Consider the following 18731-nt stretch of genomic DNA (forward strand, 5'->3'; position numbering starts at 1 on the left):
GAGTGAGAACTGGATTATTTTATTCCTTTAGGCTCTCAAAACAGAATTCTACAATGCAAAACATGACTTGGAAAAAAAGATTGCGGTACGTCTTGAATTTTCCTTTCTAGTTGTTGTGTATTGGCAGGTACAACCTTTGCAAGTGTCCTTTTATTCTACCATGAGTAGGAGCTGAAGCTCATGTTGTTTCCAAACAGTTTTTAGCCAAGGAGAGAGCTTCCAATATTAAAAGCTGTTGCAAGGAGTGCAGTGTGTGTTCTTAAGCTTTGTCAGGCATTGGTCAGGATGGAGAACTTGCAGTCCTCCAGATGCTTATTGGACTCTCAATAACCCCAGACAGCATGGCCCATAGTCAGGAATGCTTGGAGAAGAGACATTTTCTGTCAGTGTCCCCTGTCCCGTCCTGTCCCACTGTCCCCCTGCTGCCTGCAGAGACTTCATCAATCCTCTGCTTCCATCACCTGGAAGAGCCAGAAAGAATAAATTGTCCAGATGAGGAGACATACCACCCTCTAGGAGATGAAAACATGCCTCAGGACCCTAGATGCTAGGTAGCACACATCTGCAGAGCACCATTTGGAGTAACCTGTTGCACCCGTGGCATCGAAGGCCTGAGGAGTGGATATTTTCCGGCGCTGTCCTTTCTACATGCCTTCTGCCTTTTAATCTTACGTCTGTTACACACTAGTTTTCACTTAACCACCAGCCACCTTGGAGGCTTGCAGGACAACAGAACATAAATAGTAGAAATAAGTATTGTTTTATTTATTTTAATTTTTATATCAGGACTTATTATACAGCACTTAATCATCAAAACCTCTTAAGTTGTTTAATATAAATTAAAAGCTACCAGTAACCTTTTTTTAACACCTGCTTTCAATGTGATAGTCTTCAAAATAAAATAATCAGTTTTAACAGCATACATTGTAAAGTCAAATTACATGTCAGACATGCACGTCTGAGTAGGCTTGCTTAAAGAAGCAAGTTTTTAAAAGTAAAGGCAAAGGTACCCCTGACCGTTAAGTCCAGTCGCGGACGACTCTGCTGTTGCATGCTCTATAGGCCGAGGGAGCCAGCGTTTGTCCACAGACAGCTTTGCGGGTCATGTGGCCAGCATGCCTAAGCCGCTTCTGGCAAACCAGAGCAGCACATGGAAACGCCATTTACATTCCCACCGGAGCGGTACCTATTTATCTACTTGCACTTTGACATGCTTTCGAACTGCTAGGTGGGCAGGAGCAGGGACCGAGCAACAGTAGCTCACCCCGTTGTGGGGATTCGAACTGCTGACCTTGTGATCGGCAAGCCCTAGGCTCTGGTTTAGACCACAGCGCCACCCGCGTCCCTTTTACAGCATACATTGTAAAGTCAAGTTACATGCATGTTAGACATGCACGTCTGAGTAGGCTTGCTTAAAGAAGCAAGTTTTTAGGAGGTGCCAAAAACTCTATAGTGAAGGTGCCTGCTTAATATTCATCATAAACACAGTGGATAACCAGATACCTTTGGGGACACCATGGCCCTCCCCTCCTCTCTGTGGTTCTCCAGCAGCTGGTATTTAGAGGCACATTGCCTCTGATCTTGGAGCTATCATGCAACCACCATGACTAGTAGCCCAATAGCTTTATCATCCCTCTATCCGTTTCTTATTCTCTTTTCAAGCCATCTGAATTGTTGGCCGGTGCTATATCCTGTGGCAGCTATTTCACACTTAATGTGCTGTGTGAAAAGAGCTTGGATGAAGAGTCTGTTTAGTTCAGCGTTCTGTCTTCCACAGTGGCTGGGAAGCCCATACGCAGGGTGGTTGCCTGGTGTACTGCCTTTGAAAACAGAGCTTCTGCTTAGCTTTTTTGGTTAGTAGACATTGATAGACCTCTCACTCACCTTTCTAAAGCCACCTAAGCCATCTCCACAGGCCTGGGGTCTTGCCATGTGGAGAAGCACATGGAAAAAGCCTCCACCTTTTATCCCTCTTGCACCACTATCCATCTGCTCAGTTCTCACAGCTAATCTGGCCTCTCATCACTCCATCAGTGAGATGCTTATCTTCCCTCCAGCAAACATGCCACAACATTGCGGAATGCAGTGCAGCATTCTGGAGGCGTTGTGGGACTGAGCCGATTCAGAATCTGTTGGATCCCAAGCCAGTCTCACTGTTGTCATGCAGTGGCACTGGGCCCAGTTGCAGTGTCAGCTCCAGGATGGCACATCCTGCCCGCCCCCCCGCACCTTCTGCCCTGGACAGTTCTGTGAAATCCCACTTTGGCTGTGTTGTATTTCAGCCTTAAAAGGTAGGAGAATAGGCAAGAGTTGCTTTAACCACATTATAAATGTTAAGGATTCCTCCTTTTGTGCTTGACAAAATATTAGGTAAGAAGCATATATGCAGGATAGGGCACCTTTGCCAGGAAAGCTTCAGGCCTAGTTCTTATGGTGGCCAACCTGCATCTACATTGTGCCACTTCAGGCAGGAGGTGGGAACTCACATGAGAGAATGCTGCTGTGTATCCAAAATTCTATGCACTTAGAAAACAAGTTTCTCCGCGAGGGTTCTAACCTTGCCATCTCCCTTACACATTAGTTTTCTGAATACAGAGATTTCTGAGTGGAGGAACATTCAGCTACAGAACCCCCCTACCTCGCCCGCCATAGCATGAAGTGGCCCAGCCCAGGTAGAGATTTCCTATCTCAACAGTGAAAGGCTTGTGGCAAAGCTTATGCGGTCCAGATTGCAGTTGCCCTGAGTGAGGAGCTGTGCTCTCGCTTGATGCCTGTGAAATTATTCTTAATATACAAAATGTGTGTCTTGAAAAAGGATAACTGTATGCATTTACTTTTAATCCTCAGTCACTCCAGAAGGAACTTCATGAACGAGAGATGGAGCTTTCTGTTGAAAAGATAAATGCTTTGAAACGAGACAAAACTATCCAGGGATTAGTCCTTGCTGTAAAAGTGAAAGAAAAGGAGGTACATGGATTATGTTATTCTGATAAAAATGTATTCAAGCCATGCTTGATAGTAAGAGATTGAGGGAAGGGCAGGGTGGACATTCTAGGAAGTCTTGAGGGTTAAGAATACCTACTTAGAGCAAGAGAGGGGAACATTTTTCAGTCCGAGAGCCACATTACCTTCTGCGCAACTTTCTGAGAGCAACATGCCACTGCTGAGCAGGCCAGGAGCAAAAGCGGATGAAACAATGGATGTATATTTTCCCTTTAACAAGTAGGCCCCACCCCCTCTATTCCCCCATCCAGGAAAACAAGTGGCAATATCAATGTATCAATACATCGCCCAGGACCAGTTTCAGGGCCAGAGTGTGATGTTGCATTCACCCAGCGGTATATCATGGGTGAATCTGCGGCTGCTACTGACTCAGGAATGGTGGTGCCTTCACCTGCGATATACTGCTGGGTGAAGGCTCCATCACGCTCGGGCCCTCAAACTGAGGGAGGAACAAGCTGTGAGGTGCCAGAGCTGATGCAGCTTGTTTTCACCCTCGGAGCACCAGATGCCCATGTGCACAGAGGAATGAGCTGCACTGGCCCCGGCCTCACAAGGCGCCAATGTGAAACTCGTTGCTCCCGCCAAGGCCCGGGCCTGATGCAACTTGTTCCTCTCTACGCTTTTCAACATTCCGATGTATCACTATATCACAATGTTTGGCTGGTGATACATTACGATGTTGAAAAGCTGATAATCAGCCAGCCCTAATTGGAGGTCAAAAACGCATTTAGTCCAGGTAAAAATACTTTGTGTGCAAAGCAGGGTTTGTGAAGTGTGACCCAGTGAGAGTTTTGAGGGCTTGATAGAGAGGTCTGGAGCCCATGGTTGGCCCCCACACATGATCTAGAGATAGAAAAACCCTGCTGGATCAGATTTTCTAGTGTAGTATCTCACAGATGCCTCCAAGAAGTCCAAAAGTAAGATGCAAAAGGAATAGCCCATTACCATGGTTGTACTCTAGCTGCTGGTATTTAGTTGTTTGCTGCTTCTGAAGATGGAGGTTCTACTTAGCCATCATTGGTGATATATGCTTGGGTTTAAGGTGGAAGCTAATATACTATTCTGTATCTTTAAGGGAATAGGATATGCATGGGGAAGTTGTATTCTTATAGCTGTTGGATTTTGGTCTTCCTCCCTTGAATGAGAGAGTAATATTGGCAAATACTGGGAACTCTCCACTCATTCCTGTACATCAGGGGTTGGCAAGGTTTACCTCGCCTGGGCCAGTTCACTCCAGCGGAGATCCCTCCATGGGCTGGATTGTGAGTGCGCGCGCCTGTGATTTCTGGTGTCTGCAATTTGCGCAGGCGTGATTTATAGCGTCTGTGTCTGCGCAGACGCGATTTCCTTGCCGAGTGGGCGGCTCAGTTCGGGGGCGGCTCATGGGCCGGTTAAACGACCCCTGTGGGCCACTTGTGGCCCATGGGCTTTAGGTTGCCGGCCCCTGCTGTAGATTGAGGGCATCCTCAACCATCCAGGGTGTCATGTGTTTTGAGTTGTGCCTCTGTGGGCACAACTGCAGAGCCAAGCAGGGGGAAAGTATCAAAAAGAGGCATGGTAATGGGGCAGGATCAGGTTTCCCCATCCCTGTTGCAGTGGAGGTTCTGCCCCACCTGGCACAAATTATGAAATCCAAGGTGTGCCAGTCTCACTTCCAGGCAGCAGAAGCATGTTCCCAGATCTCATGAGAAATGGCAGTCTTGAGGTTTCTGGGGTGAAACTGGAAAGCGGCTGCGAGTGGGGAAGTGTCATTTAAGAATTTGAGGCAGTTGAGCCTTCAGAGTTCATCTGAGTTCCTGGAAGCAAAGTGGGATGGAGAAGACAATTTGGTTCTTGTTGGAAATATCCTACTCTCATCTGTCTGTGGCTTGGGTGCGAATCCCTGAGCCAAGAACCCTGCACTATGCTCCCACAATCTCCTACAGTAGTCAAATGATGGTTGGGTTCCCTAGTGTTAGTTTGAACACAGGGTTGACCTTTCTCTTTCCAGATTGTTTCTTCTTTCTTAGGCAAAGGCTTTGACTCCCCCATTTGTTGGTTATAGGCCAGGGATGGGAAACCTTGGCCTGGAGGTTAAATGAGGCCCTCCAAGCCTATCTTTCTGACCCTCAGGAATCTCCCAGACATGGCCCCTTACTATCTCTGCTTTGCACCTCGGGTGTATTTGCTGGACTGGAATGTGTCCTTAAGCTCTGATCATGCCTTTTGCTTGCATGGATGGATAACAGAGAGGGGTGTGCGAGTGTGTATGGGGAGGGCAGAGCAAAGATTGGTACCAGCCCAACCTCTGGAAGTAGGTGAGAGAGACTCCTCATTGCCCCGTCCTCTCTCTCTGCAGAAAAAAGAACATTCCTGGGAAATGCTGGCATTCTTTTTTCATATGGTTGTGGTGGTGTTTTTGTTCTTGCCCTCTTTTGGCTCTTGTGTGTCTTTCACATTCATGAGATTTCACCCCTTTCTGTGTTCCTTCGTTCAGAATGAAAAACTTTGCTCTGAAATTGAAGATTTAAACACATCATTGGCTGAAGCCACCCAGAAAATTCATATGCGGAAATTCAAGGTGAGACAATAAGGATTATTATGGTTACTTCTCTTCCTCTACCCTGTATTTCCAGGCCGAATCAGAGACTAGAATCAGAGAAGGGACCCAAGGGTCATCTGGTCCAACCCCCTGCAATGTAGAAATCTCAGTTAAAGCACCCATTACATATGGCTATCCAACCTCTGTTAAAAACTTCCAAGGAAGGAGAGCTCACCACCTCTTGTGGGAGTCTGTTCCACTGCCAAACAGTTCTTACTGTCAGAAATTTTTTCGAATGTTTAGTCAGAATCTCCTTTCTTGTAACTTGAAGCCATTGCCTTGAGTCCTACACTGCAGAGCAGGAAAAAACAAGCTCGCTCCCTCTTCCATGTGACAGCCCTTAAAATATTTGAAGATGGCTATCATTTCTCTTCTCCAGGGAGTCATGAAGAGTCGGACACGACTAAATGACTGAACAACAACAACAAAAATCATATCTCCTCCTAGTCTCCTCTTTTCCAGGCTAAACATACCCAGCTCTTTCAAGCACTCCTTATAAGACTTAGTTTCCATACCTTTGATCATCTTGGTTGCCTTCCTCTGCACACGTTCCAACTTGTCAACATCCTTCTTAAATTGTGGTGCCCAGAATAGGACACAGTATTTGAGGTGTGGTCTGACCAAGGCAGAATAGAATGGTACTGTTACTTCCCTTGATCTGGACTCAATACTGTTGATGCAGCCTAGAATAGTGTTAACTTTTCTCCCCTGCTGCATCACACTGTTGACTCATGTTAAGCTTGTGGTCCACCAAGACTCCCAGATCCTTTTCACATGTACTGATGGTAAGCCAGGTGTCCCACATCCTATATTGGTGCATCTGGTTCTTCCTGCCTAAGTGCAGAAACTTACATTTGTCTTTATTGAGATTCATTTTTCTAGCTTGCACCCAGTTCTCCAATCTGTTACAGTCATTCTGATTCTGTTTTCTGTGGCATTAGCTATCCCTTCTAGTTTGGTGTCATCTGCAAATTTGATGAGCATCCCCTCAATTCCTTCATCCAACTCATTTATAAAGAGGTTAAACAATAATGGGCCCAGGACAGAACCCTGCGGAACCTCTTCTGTCACTCTTTTCCAGGATGACGAACCATTAATGAGTACTCTGGGTTCAGTCAACCAGCTACAAATACACCTAACAGTTACCTCGTCCAACCCACATTTTGCCAGCTTCCTTGTGAGAATATCATGGGGGACTTTGTCAAAAGCCTTACTGAAATCAAGATGCACTGTGTCCACAGCATTTCCCTGATCCACCAAGTTTGTAATTCTATCAAAATAACTTATTTCTGAGAAACCCATGCAATCACAGCATCCTTTCTAAATGCTCACAGACCGACTGTTGAATTATCTGTTCTAGGACCTTCCCTGGTATCGATGTCAAGCTCACTGGTCAGCCATTGTCTGTGTTTCCTTTCCCCCCTTTTTGAAGATGGGGACAATATTTGCCCACATCCAGTCTTTAGGGACCTGACCTATTCTGCAAGAATTTTCAGAGATAATAGGCAAAGGATCTGAAATTACGCCTGCAAGCTCCTTTAGTTCCCTTGGATGCAGCTCATCAGGCCCTGGAGATTTGAATTCATTCAAAGTAGCTAGGTGTTCCCTTACTACCTCTTTTCCTATTTTGCGTTCCCTCCTTTCATCATCTATTCTGTTATCACCAGGTTGGGCATCACTTTCCTTTTGAGTGAAGACAGAGGCAAAGTAGGTGTTGAATAGTTCTGCCTTCTCTCTTTCACTCAATAGCATTTCTCCATCTTCCCTATGCAAAGGACCTACCACTTGCTTGTTCTTCCTCTTACTTCGGACATAGCCGAATAAACCTTTTTTTATTATTATTTCTAACCTCTCTTGCAACCCTGAGCTCATTTTGAGCTGTAGCCAGCCTGATGTTCCCCCTGCAACTGTTGGCTACTCTTGTATACGCCTTCTTTGTGATTTACCCTTTCTTCTATTTCTTATACATCCCCTTCTTAACTCTCAGCTCATCTGTAAGACCCTTATGCAGCCACACTGGTTTCCTTAGATGCCTCCCACTTTTCTTTCTTGCATTTGGGCCTTCAATTTTTCTCCTTTAAGAAACTCCCATCCTTCTTGGACTCCCTTCTCTTTGAGTATTTCTAACCATGGGATCACACTCAGTAGCTCCTTCAGCTTTTTGAAACTGGCCTCCTTAAAGTCCAGAGTGTGTATCCGACTATGCTAAGTTTTCCCTTGCCTATGTATCCTGAAACCCAGGAGAACATGATCACTTCCTCCCAAGTTTCCGAGCACTTCCACTTCATCGATAAATTCCTCCCTATTGGTGAGGACCAGGTCCAAGATAGATGATCCCCTTGTTAGTTCTTCCACTTTCTGGGAAATGAAATGGTTAGCAAGGCCATGGAGGCATTTGTCAGACCTTACAGACTTGGCAGAGTTTGAGTCCCAACAGATATCGGGGAAGTTGAAGTCCCCCGTGAAATCTATTTATTGCTGATGGGCTTTTATTTTTTGCTGATGGGCTATTTATTGCTGATGGGCCTTTGGAATTGGTAAGATTAGGTAATAGATCTGTTAAGTCACTGTTGCTAGAAGCTCTGACTGGTTTTTTGCCTATCCATCACTGCTGGCTTATGTGCTTTCTTTTGACAGACCAGGGCAGAATCATTTCCTGGATTACCCATCAGGGGCCCAGTTGGGTCCCTCAGCAGTGGGTCTTGATAACCTCCCTAGGTAGACGTCTAACTGTGCTTTTGTGGATTGTAAGAAAAATGTTTTTAGGAAGAATCCATGGCTTGTATATTACTCTGTGGTAGCCAATCTCTGTGTGGGGTGTACCACTTCAGAATGCAGATGAGGGGTGGTGGGCTCGTATGATAGAATGCCTCCCCATAAAAATATTCCCTGCATGCAGAAAGCTAGCACATATGAGGAAAGGCAGCCCTTGACATATATAGGGCTGTATGCAACTCGGTTATACTCAAAGTATGTCCATTTAAATTAGTGAACCTATTGTTAGTGATGTCATTCAGTTGGTCTACTCTGAGTACAAGTAGCATTGAATACCACTCAGTTTTCTATGTGCAGCATTTTTTTATTTATGGAGCAGTGTTCAGCTATGTGAACCCTGTCTGAAGTAGTACAGCCTCAACACATCAACCAGTTTGGTGTGACTGTGTTGAGTGGCTTAAGAGTGTGCCATCCACAGTTTCCTCCATAGAACTAAAGAAGCTGGAAGAGAGTAGGTTTTGTTAATTCTAAATAGATCATCTTCTCCTTTTCCTTAGCCTAATAGCTCACAATTGTGAGGCTAGACATAAACAGAAAGCCCATCTGCAAGTTTTTGTTGTATAGTAGAAACTTGTCTGATGCTAAAATTACTTGCCCTAGGCGAGCAGCTAATAATAAGCCTGCCTTTAGAAGTCTTAATATGTTCCTGAATGTCTGTTCTACAGGCTTCATTTGGAGAATATTTGTGGCTAGGCTCTTTCACAAAACAGTTTGGGCAACTGGGCTTGTCTTGCATTTGTGACATGAAAACTATGTTGATGTCGATCTGTGAAAGGCATGAAAATAAAAGAGAAAGTTGTCCTCTATGTTGCATGACTTGTGCTAACTGAAGTCACTGCTTTTTTCCCTAGGGTGTTGAAGATCCTCAGACTCTCTTGATGGAAAAAGAAAGTCTCCTGGCGGATTTGCGTTCTGAAAACCTAACCAAAGATCTAGAGAACCATAATCTTCAAAGGAAAGTTAAGAAGACTGAACAAGAGTTGCATGATTTGAATCTTGAGAAAGAGACATTGGTAAAGGAACTAGAAGAGGCTCAGCTACAGAAAAGTAGAAGTGACAAAGCCATTAATGTTAGTATTCAATTTTCCCTGTGTTTAAGAAATGCAGTTAAAAATAGTTTGCATAATTTGTAACTTCCTAAACATGAATATGAGTTGAGAGCAGGAAGAACTCACTGGAACTCAGTTCCGGCACCTCTCAGGTAGGCGCCATTGCCATTCTAAGAGAACAAGGGAGGTATTCATGGTGCGTTCCAGCACCTCTTTTTCTCGAAAAAGGCTACTGCCACCTCTACTTTGGAGATAAACCCCTCCCAGACTTTTACTTACTCATTGTACCCACACAAATAGAACCTGTTACAAAATGTTGAAGTTTGTACTGCTTTTGTTCTGGCTGCTTCAATCCATTCCAGTCCCTGCCCCCTACACATGGGTCTAACAATTACTGTAATGTGAGTGGAAGTGAACTTTCCTTACCTCCTCAGTTATTTTTCATCCAGCCCTGTTTCCTTCCTGAATCAGAGTTGGACTAGAGGAGAAAAGTTTGAGTAACTGAGCCTTGAGAGGTGATGTGGGAGAGGATTCAAGTACTCTCACTTGTTTTCTTGTTAAAATGAACACACCGTATATGTGACCTGGTCCAAAAGTGGCTAATTTATGTGGTGTCATATCTGGTTTAGCCCCTCATTCCCCTCAAGGCCACTTGTAATATTACTTAAAGCCAGCAGAGGGGTCTCTCTGTCCACAGATCCAAGGCTTCTCCCTCTCTCTGCCCTAATCCGCTTATATATGATAACTGAATTAAAGATGCAGTCTCTTGTCTGCTGGTTCTCTGATTCTCCACTCCACTATGGGGTGAACCTCTGAGACACCATCGAGACAGCCTCTATCATTAAGACAGGAGTTGGCAATGATGGAACGTTTATAATAGTCTGAAGATAATTTTCAGTGTCTGCATTTACCATAGTCTGCATATCTGTTTTGCCATCATAGCAGGCACCAAACTATAGTGGTTTGAATGTGTTATTCTTTATTCAAAAAATGGTTCTCTTAAATGTGAAAAAACTTTGAGTTACCCTTTGAAGATCATTATAGTTTTGGTGTGTGGAAAAAAGATAGTAAGAATATGAGCATAGGGCTTCCAACTCTGCCCCCCCTTTTTTTGGAGGAATAGACTATTGCTGCTGCTATTGGCCTATGTACTGACATGACATCTAGTTAGTGTGCTATTTTTTGCTTCAGTTCCTAACCAGTGCTGGCATGTTCACTGCTGCCTTAGGAGCATAGGTAGTTGCCTTGCACTGAATCATACCACTGGCCCATCTAACTCAGTACTGTATGCTCTGACTGGCAGCTGCTCTCCAGGATTTTAGGCTGGATTTGTTATTGTGTGTAAGCGCTGGGTGCAGATTTGCCCAGCAAAATTATTTGTACCTACCTTGGCTTGAGCTAAAGTTCCTAGGATTTTTCAAAACTTGTATTCAACTGATGCACATTTGTAGTGTGGACATGCTGGCTGTATTTGCATGTCACAGTAGACCATGGTTTAGTACAGGGGTGGGTGACCTTCAGCTCGAGGGCCACATTCTCTCAAAGGCATCCTTTGGCGGGGTGCATTCCAGTGCTAGGCATGGCTAGATGCAAAAGTAGGCAGAGCAACAGATGTGACTCTTTACCTTTGTACAGGAGGTTCCAGGCATGCACAAGCCAGAGATTTATACACACCTCCATCTATCCACCTACACCTCTATCCATCCAAGTAAGCAAGGTGCGTTGTCACATTTCAAGGACATATTTTGGCCAGGCTAAAGCACTTGAGCAGGGCTTACACCTGAGATCTTATAGAACTGCTGCCTGTCAGAGTAGACTATACAGGACTAGATGGAGCAATGGTCTGATCCAGGGGTCAGCAAACTTTTTCAGCAGGGGGCCAGTTCACTGTCCCTCAGACCTTGCGGGGGGCTGGACTATATTTGGTGGGAAAATTGAATGAATTCCTATGCCCCACAAATAAGCCAGAGATGCATTTTAAATAAAAGCACACATTCTACTCATGTAAAAACACCAGGCAGGCCCCACAAATAACCCAGAGATGCATTTTAAATAAAAGGACACATTCTGCTCATGTAAAAACATGCTGATTCTCGGACCATCCGCAGGCCGAATTTAGAAGGCAATTGCGCCGGATCCAGCCCCCGGGCCTTAGTTTCTCTACTTATGGTCTGGTCTATATAAAGCAATTTCATGTGACTGTCCCTTCTGCTTTTCCCAAGGATGACAAAAAGCCTGGAATGAGAGGATTAAGGAGTTATCTCTCAGGATTTCCACAAGGCTGAATTCATCATTGTGCCACTTTATGACCTCTTAGCTCTTTCCACAGATGTTTGCTCAGAGGACCAAAGTCCTTGCTAAATGATCTGCAGCATCCTCAAAAATTGAAGCCTGATCATCTTTTAATGCGGCCTGCTGTATCAAACACCAGAGCCACTGCTGTGAGTTGAATGCATTTCGCCGGAAGCCTGGATGTGAAAATGTTTGCCCATTGAACAGGCAGGCAGGAGTAAAGAGCACACGACAATATTTTCCTTATTTGACAATTTGGAACCCATTTGAGGGCTGTGATGCAAAATCTCTGTGAACGAGCTCAGCCGCCCCTGTTCTATTAACGTTAGGCAAAATGGTTGCTGTGCTGTGTTGCCAGCCCATAAAACTTTAACAAAATGAACCGTGCCAGGTTTTTTTTTTTTTTTTTTTGCTCCTTTACATCAAATTCTGAATATAGAAGGGGAATCTGAGCTGCTGGCTGGGAAATTAAATGATCTCTAAAATAGAATCATTGTAGAATCAGTGGTCCTTACACATAGTTGGGTAGAAAAGCCACACCGTTGCATATCCATGGGGAATCAGTGGGGAGCTGGCTGTGCAATTGCCTGCTCCCACTCTTCTTATAGGCCCAAGCCAGCTGCTTCTCCTCCTCCTTGTGCCACACTCACTTCAAGGGGGCAGATGAGCAAGGAGTGATAGTGAGGGGGATGGGGGAGGGCTCCAGGGCAGATGCAGTTTTAGGGTAGTGCAACTAGTGTGGTTGCACTGGGCACCATGCTGTAGGAGGTGCCAAAACAATGCTATAGAGCAGAGCATGAGAGTGGGGACTGCGCCAAATTGTAGCTTGCACAGGGCACCACTGAAATTTGAGAGCCCAAAGCCTGCCACTGCCAGGGGTTGACAGTGGGCGCTCTGTTGAGCTATGGACCTTGACCGGTGGTGACTCCTGAAGCTTTGATACAAGGCAGGAGTGAGGAACCTCAGGAACCAGGGTCAAATATGGCCCTCCAGGCCCTTGAACACTGATAGTGCCTTTTGCTTGTCTAGATGGGGGGTAGACAGGGGTGTATGGATTGAAAATGGTGTATAAAAGCACAAAATGTACATTTTTTTGTTCCACCCACATTTGCCTCTGGCCCCACCTACCTCTGCCATGTGATCCCTGGAAGGTTGCCCGAAAAAAACTTTGGCCCTTGAGCTAAAATATGCTTATCAGCCCATGGTGTAAGGGAAGCAAAGCAGCCTGTAGCAAGTCTCAGGAACTAAAAATGGAGGCTGCAGCAGTCCATGGAAGACCACAGGCCAAAGAAGCAAAGGATAAAGCCAAGGGGAATGAAGCTGAAATGTGTTAGTTATAAGCCTAATCTGTTACGATTTTAGAGCTTTTAAATTTATGCTGTGCGAGTTTGTGTGTTCTTTGGGGGAAGTCTTGTGCTTGACTCTGATTCAGAGTCTTGACAGTGGCTGGATTTTGGAGTCATGACACTAATAGGCTACACAGTGAGCTTCGTGGTGGGTTTTAACCTGATTTTTTCCTTTCCAAACTCAACAATATATAATTGCTATGTCACAGTAATTTCCATTTTCTCTCCTTGGGCCGGGTTTGAAGGCGGATTAATCTTATCTGTAGGAACTAGAATGATCCTGAGCATATGGCTACTTATGCACCTAAAACTTGTTTCTGGCACCCAGTAAAGTACAAAAATCTTTTCAGCATTAAGGCCAGTTAATTAGCTCTACCCAGTTGTATTCTGTGTACTTGACTCAGTGCTGACTCTACTATGCTATCTGTGGAGTGGATTGCAGATTTTGGTGTGCTTTTTGCTTTTTGTTTTACTCTGAAGCAGTTAACATTTTGGGGCTTTGGGTGGATTTCACAGATGTTAGGAAGTCGCCAGAGACGATGGAAGAAAATGGAGCCTTGCGGATGGCACAAAGCTCCTCTGACAAAGTATTAAAAGAATTTAGCAGGAAACACAAGTGGACCTTTGGGGTGCACGCAGCAGAGCTTTAGTCTTTCTTTAAGCAAATCCCCAAATTCCGGAATTCTTCCAAGCCATTGAGTCTGCAACACATTTGCCAGCAGCTGATTAATAATGTGCATCTACTAAATAACAGCTGGTTTAATAAGGTGCATCTGCCAGTAACTGTCCATCATCTTTGATCAAATGGTTGGGAATAGACAATAAGTCATTGTGTTGGATCTATTATGTGATGGTTGTCCCACCACCCCTGTCCTCAATCTTAAACTGAAAGGGTTGGGAGCTTAATATTTTAATTATTCATTCTTTTTCCACCTTTTTTTCTATTTGACCAAGGGGGAGGACACTTTTCTGACCTTCAGTCTGAATTCTTTTAATAATGGCTTTCCCATTCATTTTCTAAATTCAGTCATTATTCATCACAGAGCACTCCCTGGAAAAATGAGTTGTGGTGGTCAGGAGGTATTTGGCAGAAAGCATCTCTCATGGAGAATTGGCTCATTCTGTTTGTTGAGACATAGAGACCACTCACTTTCTTTGTAAGTTTGGGTTGTTCCATTGGAACCTGGTGCCTGAAAAGAAAATACATTTCATTTAAGATAACATAGTGTTTCATTAGTAGAAGGGACTCCAAAAACTTGTTTAACCAAAAAACCCAGGCTGTATAATTGGGATCAGTTAATTTTCTTTATTTAGGAAGCTGCATTATGCCAAGTGAGATTGTTGGTCCAACTAGTTCAGAATTCTCTACACTCACTGGCAACTGATCTCCAGGATTTCAGGCAGGAAGTCTCTCCCACTGTTCCTGGAGATGCTGGGTACTGAACCTGGTGCGTTCTGCTTGCAAAGCAGATTGTCTATCACTGAACTATCAGCACTTTCCCTTTGTTCCGTGTATATCCCACTTTTTCTTCTATGAAAGATCTTGAGGCATATTTGTGTTCTTGTGTGGTCTTGTGTTCAGATAAAACTATAACACCAGAATTCATTCAAAATGCCTGCCGTGGTGAATGCCTCCAATGGCATGAAGCCAAGCGCCTGGGCGATCTTCTTGATAGATAAGGGTTGTACGTGAACAGTGTAATGGCTACTAATTGTCATGGCTAAATATGATCTCATGTCAGTTGCTGTGGATCACAAGCAGTGGAATGATGCTCATGGAAGGTTTGTCAATTAGGACTGAATGATGCACTGCCCAACCAATCACCCTCTGCCTTCAGCCATTCCTCCTTATTACAACTGGTTCAGGAACTGCAGTGACTGTCAGCTTCCTGCTTTTCAGTGTTGCCCTTTGTAAATATCAGTTGGGGGTGGGAACAAACCCAGAATTAATTAACTGCATTTATTATTAGCTTTAACTTCACAAGTCAGTTGATCCATCTTCATCTACTGTTGACCTCCCTGCCTTTTGCCCTATTAGTTCCAATGAACACCAGTCTCCATTTGTGCTGCTCTTGCATTCATTCCCTGCTATTTGGTTGCTTACTGAGAACAATTCTGGAGCATACAGGTGTTTGGTTCTGATTCTTATGTTTTTCTGCAGTGGAAAATAATAGGTGTGAATTCAGATTGGGGAAATAGTTTATTTTTAAAATTTATAAATTATGTTTAATGCTTCTTGTTTTGATGTCTTCTAAAATACAAGGGGCTGCTGCATCAAACTAATTTCTACTCAGAGTAGACCCAATAAAATAAATGGACCTAGGTTAGTAACGAGCATTAATTTCAGTGGGTCTACTGTGAGTAGAACTAACATTGTTTAAAAGCTTCAGAGTTAGTGTGGTGTATTGGTTACAATATCAGACTAGGACATGGGAGACCTGGGTTCAAATCTCCACTTATTCTTGAAGCTCACTGGGTGACCCTGGGCTAGTCAGTCTCAGGAAGCCAAGCGTACCTTACAGCATTTTTGTGAAGATAATATGCGAGGGGGAGAACCATGCACACCACACCTTGAGCTTGGAGCAAAAGTAGAGTATAAATGGGATAAATGAATGAAAAAAAATCTTTAGAATGTCTAGGAATGTAAAACAGTAAACAGTTAACCCTAACTTGAGCTGTTACTTAAAAGGATTTATTTCATCCTTGTTTCAGTTCACAGTTTTTTTTCCTTTCCTTTCCTTTACTTGATTCACTTATGTCTTCTCTCCCCCATGTTCTCTTTCTTGGTTAGGACCTTAGAAACCAGCTAGAGAAATTTCACGATGAAATGGCTGACAAAGAAAAGGCCCTTGAGCTTCATTACAGTGTTCTTTTGAGTGAAGGCAATCAGAAATTGCAGAGCCAGGAGTTAGTCATCACACACCTCACAGCCAGCATTGCTCAGAAGGATGAGTTACTCCAGGTAGGAATATTAGAGCAAAACTGAAGTGCAGGATTTTATACAAGGGTTTTTAAAATGTTTACATTTGCTCCCTGTTCTTTTTACCATATATGCTGTTTTAGTTCACTACTTTTGATGAGAGTTGTGGCATGTTTCACAAAGTCTCATGTTGCAATAGTGGAGAATGGGTTGCTTTCTAGATGCTGTTAGACTTCAGCTCCTATCAGCCCCAGCCAGTATGGCCAGTTGTCAAGAGATGATGGGAGTTGTAGTCAAGCAGCACCTGGAGAGTCACAATGGGTTTCTTTCGGATGGGGACAAAATACAGGAGAGGTGCTGGTGCTCACATTCACATTTTCATGTGCTCTGAGGTGGCTTAAGAAAATTCCCATAAATCTGCTATCTTCTCTGCTAAACTTCTGTACTTCTGTTTTCACAGTTGGATGGAGTACTGCAATTGTCTGGTCCTTCCAACCACTACGCAAACTATATTTGTGTAATTGCATTAAAGGTGCTTAAAATGTGTTGGAAAGGAAGGGTCATAGTCAGTACTTTTCCCCAAGCAAAGTAGGTGCGTGAGCTTGCTATGAAGTTGTTATAGTAAGTTGCCAGGCGACTCTGGGCAGCTTTGAAAGATGCCGGTTTGACAAAAGCTGCATTCATCGCCTGCAGAGGTGCTAAAAACTATGGCAAGCTGTTTGCCAGGCTCAGGGGTTTTCAACCTTTTTGAGTCTATGGCTCCCTTGACCAACTACATTCTTTCTGCAGCACCCTTGTGGGGCTCAGGAGCCCAGTTATGTTATCCCTTGCCTGCAGAGTTAGCAGCCCCTGAACCCTTTTTGAACACCCTCCCTTGTGGAGTGTTCCCTCAGCCTCCTCTCCTCTCCCCTCTCCTTGGGAGTTCTCTGGGCAGCCACTGCAGTCAACTCTGGCCTCTGAGATACTCTTCACCCCAAAGAGAGGCACCTCCTCACACAGCTCCACATGGATCTGGGAACATAATGTCCCCAACCTTAACAGCCTGATAGAGACTAGCCGAAGGTTAATATGAGACCACCATCTAACTTTGGAGGCAGCAGTAGCAGCAGCAGATGCTGCTGGGCCCACATGGTGGAAAGGCTCCCCTTCGGTACCAGCCACTTAGCTCCCAGGCAGGGGAAAAGGCCAGTACAGCGCCTGCCTGGCCTCCCACTTGTCTGTCCATTCCCAACAGCAAGGGCTGGTGGACTGGCTGGCTGGCCTCCCTCACCCACTTGCTTGCTTACTCTGAGGCCACCTCAGCTCCTGGCAACCAGCATCCCCTGGCCAGCCCCAGGTACCATTTGCCTCCAGAGCTTGTAGCCAGGGCTGCTACAATAAACAGCCGTCCAAGCCTTTGGGAGGCAGAGACGTGAGAGGGCATCAGAGAAGGGAGGGAAGGAAAGAGGGACAGAGGACAGTGTTGCCCATGGCACCCCAACCATCATGAAAAGCACCCCAGGGTGTCATGGCACACTGGTTGAAAACCACTGGCCTAGCTAGTTGGGGTGTTGCCCCTGGTTCTGTTGAAGGTCACATAAATGCACCACCACCTCCTTCATTCTCTTTGATTCAGGCGGATGACTAGGGCAGCTTGGAAGAGCCCTCACACAAACGTTTGTGCATGTGTGCAGTGTTAGAGGCCTGACTGGAAAGTTCACAGTCCACCGCTGCTACATGGGAGACAGATTGAAAAAAAGGAAATATAAATTGGCCCTGCTCTATATCTAGGAATGGCTAGGAACTAGGTGGAGTCAGATCTAAAAAAAAAAGTGTAGACTTGCGCATGCTGGCCAGTTTCTGATTTGACATGAAATGTTCGTTTTGGGCTTCTTAAAGGTAAAGGGACCCCTGACCATTAGGTCCAGTCGTGACCGACTCTGGGGTTGCGGCGCTCATCTCGCTTTATTGGCCAAGGAAGCGGGCGTACAGCTTCCAGGTCATGTGGCCAGCATGACTAAGCCGCTTCTGGCGAACCAGAGCAGTGCACGGAAACGCTGTTTACCTTCCCGCTTGAGTGGTACCTATTTATCTACTTGCACTTTGACATGCTTTTGAACTGCTAGGTTGGCAGGAGCAGGGACCGAGCAACGGGAGCTCACCCCATCACGGGGATTCGAACTGCCGACCTTCTGATCGGCAAGTTTGGGGTTCTTAGAAATATGTAAAAGCAAGGAGTGGGTGAGGAGTGTGTGGCCCGCAATGGCACCCACCTGAGAGGTGGCAAAATTGCTCTGGTGTGTTTTTGCCAAAAACCTGCTAGTCTTAATTTAGCGGGTAAAGCATAGACATTGCAAGCAGAAGGCCTTAAGTTCCAGCTCCAAAATCTCTAGAGAGGGTTGAGAGTCTCATGTCTGAAACCCTGGAGAGATGCTGCCAGTCATTGTAGACAATTGTAGGCTGGGGCTAGTGAGAGTTAGTGTCAAATAGCGTTTGGTGGGCACTGGTTTGAGAAAACCCTGGTTTGGGAACTCCCACCATTTGACGTGTGGCAGATGGCTTCTGAAAAAGGACTTTGAAAGTGGTGGTGCTCCAGATTTGGAATGTTACCATCTTCCAAAGATACCTACCTGGTACCTACTTTGATGGCCGTTTTGGCATCAGACAGATTTTGTTTTGTTTTGTTTTCCAGGCTATAGAAATGTTTAATCCATTTTATCTATGCTGATAGTTTTCGTTGTTTTGGATTTGCTGCTTTTATCATGTTGTTCTTACGTTGTTGTATT

The 18731-nt window shown here is 44.8% G+C and overlaps 1 protein-coding gene and 1 long non-coding RNA gene across 4 annotated transcripts in view; one reads left to right on the forward strand and one right to left on the reverse strand.

The window, feature by feature from the left end:
• LOC307207990 overlaps nucleotides 1-18731 on the reverse strand; it is a 216713-nt gene that overhangs the window by 56269 nt on the left and 141713 nt on the right. The window lies entirely within an intron of this gene.
• Nucleotides 1-18731, forward strand: part of CDK5RAP2 (CDK5 regulatory subunit associated protein 2) — a 130581-nt gene that overhangs the window by 23357 nt on the left and 88493 nt on the right. For all 3 annotated transcript variants that reach the window (XM_079961895.1, XM_079961894.1, XM_079961893.1), the window contains exons 9-13: nucleotides 32-85; nucleotides 2848-2967; nucleotides 5480-5563; nucleotides 9211-9429; nucleotides 15838-16008. In XM_079961895.1, coding sequence (XP_079818021.1) covers nucleotides 32-85; nucleotides 2848-2967; nucleotides 5480-5563; nucleotides 9211-9429; nucleotides 15838-16008 — 648 coding nt within the window. The remainder of the gene's footprint in view (nucleotides 1-31; nucleotides 86-2847; nucleotides 2968-5479; nucleotides 5564-9210; nucleotides 9430-15837; nucleotides 16009-18731) is intronic.

The sequence above is a fragment of the Podarcis cretensis genome (genome assembly GCF_951804945.1).
Source record: "Podarcis cretensis genome assembly, chromosome: Z".
Lineage (NCBI taxonomy): Eukaryota > Metazoa > Chordata > Lepidosauria > Squamata > Lacertidae > Podarcis > Podarcis cretensis.